General features: G+C 39.1%; 1 protein-coding gene across 1 annotated transcript; it reads left to right on the forward strand.

The window, feature by feature from the left end:
- The first annotated feature begins 749 nt into the window (after nucleotides 1–749).
- Nucleotides 750–5782, forward strand: LOC116918262 (myc protein). Its single transcript, XM_045171285.1, has 4 exons — nucleotides 750–1064; nucleotides 1164–2140; nucleotides 3019–3186; nucleotides 3251–5782. The coding sequence occupies exons 2-4, from the start codon at nucleotides 1270–1272 to the stop codon at nucleotides 3826–3828; spliced, it is 1617 nt and encodes a 538-aa protein (XP_045027220.1). The 5' UTR covers nucleotides 750–1064; nucleotides 1164–1269; the 3' UTR covers nucleotides 3829–5782.
- The last annotated feature ends 3391 nt before the right edge of the window (nucleotides 5783–9173 follow it).

Consider the following 9173-nt stretch of genomic DNA (forward strand, 5'->3'; position numbering starts at 1 on the left):
AAAACAAAAAAGATAGGGGAAGACAATCTCTTTAGCAGACAGCTCTTTAAAAAGCTGTTTCAACTCGTGTTACACACTTGTTTTTTAAAGGCGGCTATATAACAAGTGTCATTCGGGCGACCCTATTGGGAATGACGTAACAACATGGTTTCCCGATTTAGTCAGAAAAACAACAAATTCTAGAAACATTTTGTTTGACTTTATTTTAAAAAAAACAAGCAAGGTCAAATGGGATGAAATAAACTAAGGAAGAGTAAGGAATGAGAGAGGGGTATGGGTTTGAAAAAATGGGATTAACTCGTTTCCCCCCTTTAGGTACTTGAGGGGGTGGGGGGGGTAGAAAAAAACTGGTTGTTAATAATCAGCGAAATTGAGGAAAGGAAAATGGTTTCTAGAAAGATGCTCTTTTTTCCCTCCAAAAAAAAAGACTCTGTAAAATCTGGTGAATTATTATTCGAAAAATAGATACACAAGTCGCTTATTCCGCGTTTTAGTGCTCAACTACTTTTTTGCTTCCTACGCGTCCAACATGCCGGTGCAGGACACGTTAACTGTGACCGGCTAATCGCATTTTACTGAAAGTAATCACTTTTCGATTACGAAATCTTTATCAAACAACTGTTTACTGCATTAGAATGTTGTTGGTGAAACTTTGTCATCATGACAATTGTCCAAAATGGCGAATAATGCAGATAAAGTAGTAGATGGAACTATTTCTTTCATAGTGGCGGAGCGATACATGGTATGACGAGGGAAAAAACACGCCCTAAGGGCCATCTCTTACCCACCCCTACGATAGGAAAGAAGGCGGGATGAGTGTGTGTCTGCGTCTCTCTCTTAGACGGCCAGTCTCGTCTCGCTGCAAGCCAGTCACAGGGTGGATGCCGAGCCGGTAACATCGTCTCTCGAAACGTCTATAGAAAAAACATTTAACACAACATTTCTACCAGAATTCGATTCTTTCCGGCTCGACTTCACTCGACGACGAAAATAAGAAAATTAAGTGCACAAATCATATTACGGATTATCGGCAATTGTTTCTCCACTTTACAACGAATGTCACGGTAAGTTTATTTTTCTTTTGCCGTTGGTGTTGTGCATTTCTTCAGAAACCGGCTTTGACTTCTTTCTAATTCGCCTTTTTTTTTGCCTGCTATTCACAGGGCCTGTGAGTGTAGCTCCGCGTGTTTGTGTTGAAAACTCCTTTAACAAAATAAAAAAAATAAAATAAAAACTCGAAACATTTTGTTTTCCCGGGCAAAAGTGATCATGGCGGCGACAAGTTTTTCGTCAATGTGCGAATCGCTATTTTTCGGTCACAGTGACCTTTTGCTTTCGTCGACAGGGCCGTGCGACATGACACCGCCCGTTTCACCATCTCGAAGCAACGACAACGACATGAAGAAAGAAACGACATCAGTCATCGATGAAGATCTCGATTTGGGTTTAGACGAATTGATTAGCGGATTGGATTTGCCGCTGTTTTTCGACAATCTCGATCCCGATTCTTGGTTTGGCGATTTACAATCTGATGCCATCGTGCCAGACATTCTCTCTGAAAACAAGTGCGACGTTAATGAATTGAGACATGATTGCATGTGGGCTGGACATTGCCCGGCTGAAGAACATCGCAGTAAAAAAGATTTGGTTCAGCTGCCTTGTTTATTGTCTTCCAGTCCACCGGAATCGACCGTTTTGACCATGCCTTGCGTTTTACCAGTTGTTGGTGGTTGCCGAACCCGACTCGATACGCTGGGCTCCGTCAGACCTGAAACTCCAATCTCCTTGTCCGACTCTGAATTAGATGCTGATCAATTGACAAGCGATGAAGGCAGCAACAAGATTCATCATTCGTCTTCATCCTCATCTGGCGATGAATCTGAATCGGATGAAGATCCACCTATGATGAATTATCAACCCACTTTGCCTCCAAATATTCATCCTGTGCGGAGTCATCAGATGCGTAAAATGGCCAACAACAAATCGCTCGTCAAGACGGTGTCATCTTCGAATTTATCGCTCATTCCCGATCACAGTTATAGCCACAGTGATCATTCGTATCACACTCAAAGAAGGCCTGTTCTGTCTGATAATTTGGCTATACCATTCGACCTTGGAGCACCGACACCTTCCGACTCAGGTAAGCCAATTTTTTTTCTTGTTTGTTTTCACGCTTAATTGCGTAAGGCAGAAATATATCGTGCAGATCCGGTTATGCGGAATTGGCGTATTTGTTAGCGACCTTGAAGAGATTTTTTTTTTCATACTGCGATTGGATTCATGAAAAAAGTGGCAAACCTTGAAAGACTAGTAGCGCCGCTATGCGGCAGTCAACTGTAACTTGCCGGCATTTTTTTTTTTCTTGTAAATCCCTACCCACTTCCTTCGTGACTCACGGGGCGCCTTTTTAAACGAGAGAAAAGTTTGCATTTCATTCAATCCGCCAGGTGGCAGAGGGTTAATTCCAGTTAAAAAAATTTCGCCATATGTTGTTGGCAAAATAGGAGGGGAATGTCTCGGTCCCTTTCCAAGGACGGCCTGCCCGCGCAAACGCAGTATGGGTACGTCAATGACGCAGCGGTTGGGAAGCTGTTGGGATTTTGCCGCGCACTTTGGGATGTATTGAACGCGAGTCTCACGATCACGTGACTGTCTGGCGGTTTTTATTTTCTTCCTCTTCATCACGACATTCTTCTTTGGCGTGGACTTAGAATTTCGTTCGCCTCGCGGGCAATTCTCCACACATGGACTGATGTTTATTTCAATATTTAAAGCGGCGGGTGCTCGAGGCTATCTGTTGTAAATCGCGCAGTGTTTTGGGTCCATTCACGCTGATGTCCTTGAAATAGCTCGACCGTGCGTTTTTTTTTTTTCAATTCCCGCCCTTTTATTTTTATTACCTTTCCTCTTGTAGGGTTATGCGATTGCGTCACAGCAGACGATCCTTTTTTGGGCATTTTGTCTGAACGTTTTTGGCTAACCTTCTCCGTTTTTTTTCCCCCATTAAACATTTTATAGAAGAAGAAATTGATGTCGTGTCATTGGGTGAAGTTCTGCGTATGAATCCGTCTGCGGCTGCGGCTGCCATGACCGCAACAACCGGCAAGTCATTATCTGCCGGTAATGTGGCGTCTCCTACCAACACTACGGCCGTCAGTCACGCTCCGCTCCGACTTAAATTGAAAGGTAGGTCCAGTCTTGATTGCATCTTATTTTTTTTAAATGTTTAACCCCTCGACGTTCATTTCAGTTGGAGGTACACCTGCTGCTTCATCATCGGGGCAAGTTTTGATGCGCAAAGCTCTTCCATCGCATCCGTCCGCGTTGGTGAGACAACAATTGCAGTTGGCTGTTGCGTCGGCGGCACAGCAGCGCAAACATTCTGACCATCATACGTCGTCTAAGAAATCGGGTGATATCAAGTTGAGCGGTAAAATGAGCCACAGCGAGCGGAGTAGCAGCAGCAACAGTAGCAACAGCAGTAAGAGACCGCGGTCTTCCGGCGAAAGTGGTTCCAGTTCCCCGCGGAAGCGTTGCTCGAGGGCGGCCAGCGATTCGGAGGACAGCTGCGAAAAACGCTCGCAGCACAATTCGATGGAGCGTCAACGACGAGTCGATTTGCGTAACGCTTTCGAATTTCTTCGGTCGCTCATTCCCGACTTGGAAGCGACCGATCGAGCGGCCAAAGTCGTCATTTTGAAGAAAGCCGCCAATTTTTGTCAAGGTTTGACTAACAGAGAGAAACAATTTGTTTCCGATAAAGACGCCCTCCAAAAACGCCAAGAAATGCTAAGGAAGAGATTGGCGCTTTTACAACGCCGGCGTTAAGAACTACGAATGAAAAATTATTCGAATTAAGTAGACCACAATTTTTCTTCACCTTTTTTTTTTAAATTAAAAGTGAAACTAACTTTAACAAAATCAAGCTTTATTTTTTTCATTTTTTTTTTTTTTTGAAATGCGCGCGCACACATATGCGGAATAGGTTTTTTTGAGTTTAAACAATTTTTGGCGGGATTTATCGGCTTAGAATTTTTGTTTTTCCTTGTAGAAAAGAAAAAGTCGGTATTCCCTTTTTTTTTTGTTCGGGGCGTTTAACTTTAATGGTTCCCGTAAATAATCCGTTTTTCTTAATTTTGTTTTTCCCCTTTTCTCTACAACAGCGGTAAACACGGGGAAAAAATGTACAAACTAAAAAAAAAATTAAATTTTTCGTTTAAAAAGTAAAAATCTGAAGGAAAAAAAAAACAAGTTTTTGTTCTTTTCGAGCGACTCGGAGTTCGCTTTCAAATAGATTTTTGTTCCCCTCCCCCCAAATTTTTTTTTCGCTCTACATACACACACGCAAAATGGCAAGATTTAATTTTGGTTAATTTTTTTTTTCTTCTTTCTGTTTATCGTACGCAACACCACACACACATACAGTTTCTATTATATATATATACATATATATATACACATTTATATAATCTATTCGGATGGGCAATTAATGTGGTATGCGTCTCCTCTACCCTCAGTTATCATAAATATTTGTAACGTGTCTCAATAATCCCGCCCGATGGTACAAAAGTGAATTGTGTGTGCGTTTCTTCCTTTCTGCGAGTGATGGGATTCAAGTGTCCAAAAAAACTACTAGCACCGCACACACCGCGTGTGTGCGTTTATATGTGATTTTCTCGTGTCTAAAACTGTGTCGTTCATAGCCTCCGTTTTGTTTTCGAATTTATTCTTTTCATTTCGCGTCAACACAGCAAGTGCCTTTTTTTTGTTTATGCAGCCATGTCTTTTTTTTCTTTCGCTCGACTTAAAACTTTAATTGGGTTTAATAATTATCCAAGAGATAACATATCAGTTAATTTTTTTTTCTCCTTTTTTGCGTAGGGGTTTGCTTTTCTAGTTTTCTTCGGTTCAACTCATTTTAATTGTGCATCATCACAGTGCCTTGTTCATATTTTTTTTTTTCTGGGTTGCGAAAAACAATTTCTTGGAGAGGGAAGATCAGTTTATACAGCGAGCTTTTCTTTTTCATAAGTTACATTTCTCTCTCGATGTGTTTTTTTTTTTAAACGATTGAAAAGCTTGGGGATCATCAGCGGTATACATTTGTAAATTCGTCGTTTTTTTTTGTGGCTTAAATTCTTTTTTTGCGTGGCCCGTTTAATTGTACTTGCGTGTGTTGAATCGTTCATCGATATGGTCACATCCACACATCATCTGTCGTTCCATTGAATGTCCAATTTTTGCAACCAGGTCAGAATTCTTTCACAAAAAAAAAAAAAAACACAAACAAAAAAAAAATACACTTTTTTTTGTTTTTGTTTCTGGAAAAAAAAATCTGCTCAGGAAAGAAAAACCACGTCTTTTTGCCAAGATTACCTCTCTTTAAACGCTTAAAGACAAATTCAAATACAACTCAATATGTTAAATCTGTCCAATATACAGAAAATCTAGTACACACAGTTTATATGCAATAGCCCCCCTCAATTCAAACGGAGAAATTTCCCCCTCACTCTGCTACCCCCTCATGAACGCGAGATGATGTGATGATGATGTCCCCCACCCTCCCCCCACATAACTTACTATTATTATACATAGAAAATTTACAAGTGTGTGTGTGTGTGTGTGTGTTTTTCGTGTACTGCTCGCCGCCCAATTGTTTTTTTGTATTTTTGCAAGATAAGAAAGAAGAATGCAAGTGAGAAAAAAAAGCGCTTATAATACGAATGTTCGGATAAATAAAAAAAAAAGATGGACACAATAATAATAAAACGGAAAAAAACGATTATCGCGTCATTTCTTGTCTTTTCGGATAAAACTGTGTGTGCAAATCAAATGGTCAATTTGAAAAATGGGACAGCAAAAACAGAAATTCTTTTGTTATCGGATTTCTGGGAAAGATAATGGGACAATGTTTTGAAAAAAACCTGATGGGGAAAAACCATAAAATGTTTTTTTTCTTTTACCTTTTTGATGTTGGAACGTGAGTGGAAAAGGGAACCTTTTTTTTAATTATCGTCCTCGACGACCTCTATATATGGTCGTGACGTAACTGCCCATAGAAACAGTGTCCTCATTCACGACATTTGGCCACTTTTGCCACAGAGCGATTTGCATTATGCAAATGATGGTCCCTTTAACTTAAAAAAAAAATCGTTTGACATAGCTCGACCTGTTTTTCCCGTCAACCGTGAAACCCGATGTTCGATCATAATCGACATTATGAAAAACAAAAAGTAAATAGTTTGTCCAAAGCAGAACGATAGAGGGTGGTCTTTTTCCCATTGAAATGGAAACAAAATCAAGGACGCAACCGACCGTGAATACAGCCATTTGACAATACTGTATTTTTATTTTATTTTTTTTCATGTTCTAGTACAACTATTTTCTGTAACGGTTCAGTCAAAAGATGTTTCGCCGGAAAAAATCATCAGAGGGCGACACAAAATCCCACACAAATCGCTGGCGATCAACCTGGGCAGCAACAACAACAAAGAAGTTTCAAAGGTTATTTAAACATAATCCGGTAGGCTATTGCTTCATTCATACGTTGGGGGGGCTTCTGGCCAATTGATAAAAAAAAAAAAAAAAACACATAAGGCCGGGTTTTACAAACGATCGAGATAACGAAAAACAGTGGGGAATGCGAAACTTGATTGACATTTGTGTCGTCTGCTAGGCGCCAACTGGCTTTCCAAAGCGTCGATCAGCAAAAAGACATTGGTCGGACAAAACCGAATACAAAATGTGATAATTTTTTGTACGTGGATAAAGACAAACATCGACTGTAGTCCTTTCTCGGATGGATTTCAAAAAAATAATCTTGATGCATTTATTTAACACTAGGATCTTGTGTGTGTGTGTATAACCTTTTGCACTTGGACAAGTTTTGGTTCCTATTGGCTGGATATCGTTTGTTACGGCATTGATTAGATTACACATTCACGACCAATATAGGATTTAGGTCAAAGCAGCCAGTCGAAAAGTTGCAACATTTACATGTTGTCGTCAACTCGAAAATTCAACTTAAAGATGTATCGAATGTTGTGTGTGTACATCGTCTTAGGGTCGATGGTTGGTATAATTTAGAAAAATAAAAGGGTTTGAAATGTTTATGTATGTAAGAGGGGGTCTTTGGTTTTTTAAATGTCAATAAAAAAAAAATACCTAAAGCTCAAGCCCCCCCCCCCTCTTATGGTCATCATATGCCCCATTTAAACGGCGTATTCTTAATTGCCATAACAAAAGGTTGAGTCTAAACGAACCCTTTTTTTTTTTGTTCTCTGCATTTTTGTTTCGGTTGTACCAAAAGTGCTTTACCCCTATCTTTTTTTTTTTTTGGGGTTAAAAAAGAAAACCCAACCGAAACCACCCATGGCTATTCCATGGCAGAGCTGTCATTGATACGAGCAGTTGTAGTAGCTCTCAATAAAAGTTGGCTTTACCTAGACAACAATAGAATAAAAAAAAAAATGCTTTGTGGCAACTTGAGCTGTAGATCATAATTCAATTTTGAAAAAAAAAAAAGGGCCAATCAAACAAGTTTTTTTTTCTCATCGCGAATGGCAAAGGGTCCAACAGCTGATTATACATGAAAGTGTATTGCTCCCCACCTTATTTAGATTAATCAGGTATATTATATATTATTTAAAAAAAGGTATGTTAACCTAGTTATTTTCGTATTTGCTCAAGTTAGACGTTATAGCCAGACTTGGCGCCTATTGTTAAAACACCTGCCCAACAGCTCTCGCTGACTGGCGACACATACGCACCATATATACCTGGTTTCGATTAGACACCATTCGTGTGACGTAAATTGGGAAAAAAAAAATATAGCCTTTGAACGGGATGCGATTATTGGGTTATTGTCCCTAACAAACACAATGTCAGTCATGGCAAAGATAAAACCGAAATCTATTTGCTTTTTGTAACAAATGTTTCAATGTTTTTACGTTAGTTGATGTTAGAAAAAAGTCAGTCAGTTTTACTTACGAAAAATGTTGTGTCATTGGTGCTAGACTCTTTTACGCTTCAGACATCACAGACAATTTAAATAATTTAAAGAAAAGATGCCCCCTTTTTTTTTTCGTTTGACGTTATTCTTTTATTCAACAAGTTCTTGCGCACCACGTCAAGTTTGTCGGCTACCCTTTACGGGAAGAACAACAAACTTTTAAAAAAATAAAAATATCCCCCTTCCTTCTAGTGTCTATTTCCGCTAACCGGAGCTTCTTCTACCGGGGTGTTTTTCTTTTGTTTTTTCTTAAAAAAAAAAAAAAAAAGAAAGAAAAAGAACCATTTCTATTTCCCTTCGGTCGTCTTGACCGTGGCGTGAGAAAGTGGAGTAACACGTGTAGTTCTTCCCCTTCTAGCCTTGTTTAAAAGAAATAATCATTAAACTACGAAAATAAGTATTCCCTTTTTTTTTTTTTGAAGGGGGAGGCGGTGTAAATAGCTCAACGCTCACATAGTTCTGATTTATATACACAGGATATTCCACCTGATTTTACTTGAACGAAAATGCCCCGATTTCCTTTTACGTTCAGGAGACACATTTTTGACCGGTTTTTTTCTGTCAAGAATAAAAACGAATAAACATTACCTGTCTCTCTAAAAAAGGGGAGTAAATAATTACCTTTTAAGGCGTTTCTTAAGAACTAACGTTAAATAATAAAAAGAATACTACCTTTTATAAACATAAATTCGCCTCAGCCGACTAATGTGATTTCATCTAGTGATTATACATATACAGAAAATATTATAAGTGAATAATAATCTTGTCGTGTGGCCTTAACCGGTTATGTGAAACGGGTCGTAACGTTTTACACACAAAGAGTGAAATGTGCATGTTGAAGATGTTCAGGTCTTCAAGAGAAAGGAAGATGAGAAAAACATCTGAATTCTGATCGATGACCCCGACATCTTCCTGCCGCCTCCACTGGTCCCGTTATCCCCCCCCCCCCTCTTCCCCTCACATGATATAAGAAAAGAAAATAAGATTTTTTTAAAGATATTTTTCACTGACAATTACAGGCCAAATTGATTGATTTAAATTGATGGAAATGTTATTCGACCGTAACGAGACTCGAAATGGAAAAAAAACGGATTATGTTAATGTTTGCGGTTTTAAGAAACTGTAGTTTTTTTGTCGAAAAAAAAAGAATATCGGTTGAATG

This window comes from Daphnia magna, linkage group LG3 (assembly GCF_020631705.1).
Source record: "Daphnia magna isolate NIES linkage group LG3, ASM2063170v1.1, whole genome shotgun sequence".
In the NCBI taxonomy this organism is placed as follows: Eukaryota; Metazoa; Arthropoda; class Branchiopoda; order Diplostraca; family Daphniidae; genus Daphnia; species Daphnia magna.

What these genes read in the sequence shown, in the direction of transcription:
- LOC116918262 (XM_045171285.1), top strand. Translation starts at nt 1,270, where the DNA reads ATGGCGGCGACAAGTTTTTCGTCAATGTGCGAATCGCTATTTTTCGGT. An exon ending in ACCGACACCTTCCGACTCAG is followed by an intron (nt 2,141 to 3,018) that starts GTAAGCCAATTT and finishes AACATTTTATAG; the next exon opens with AAGAAGAAATTGATGTCGTG. An exon ending in GCTCCGACTTAAATTGAAAG is followed by an intron (nt 3,187 to 3,250) that starts GTAGGTCCAGTC and finishes CGTTCATTTCAG; the next exon opens with TTGGAGGTACACCTGCTGCT.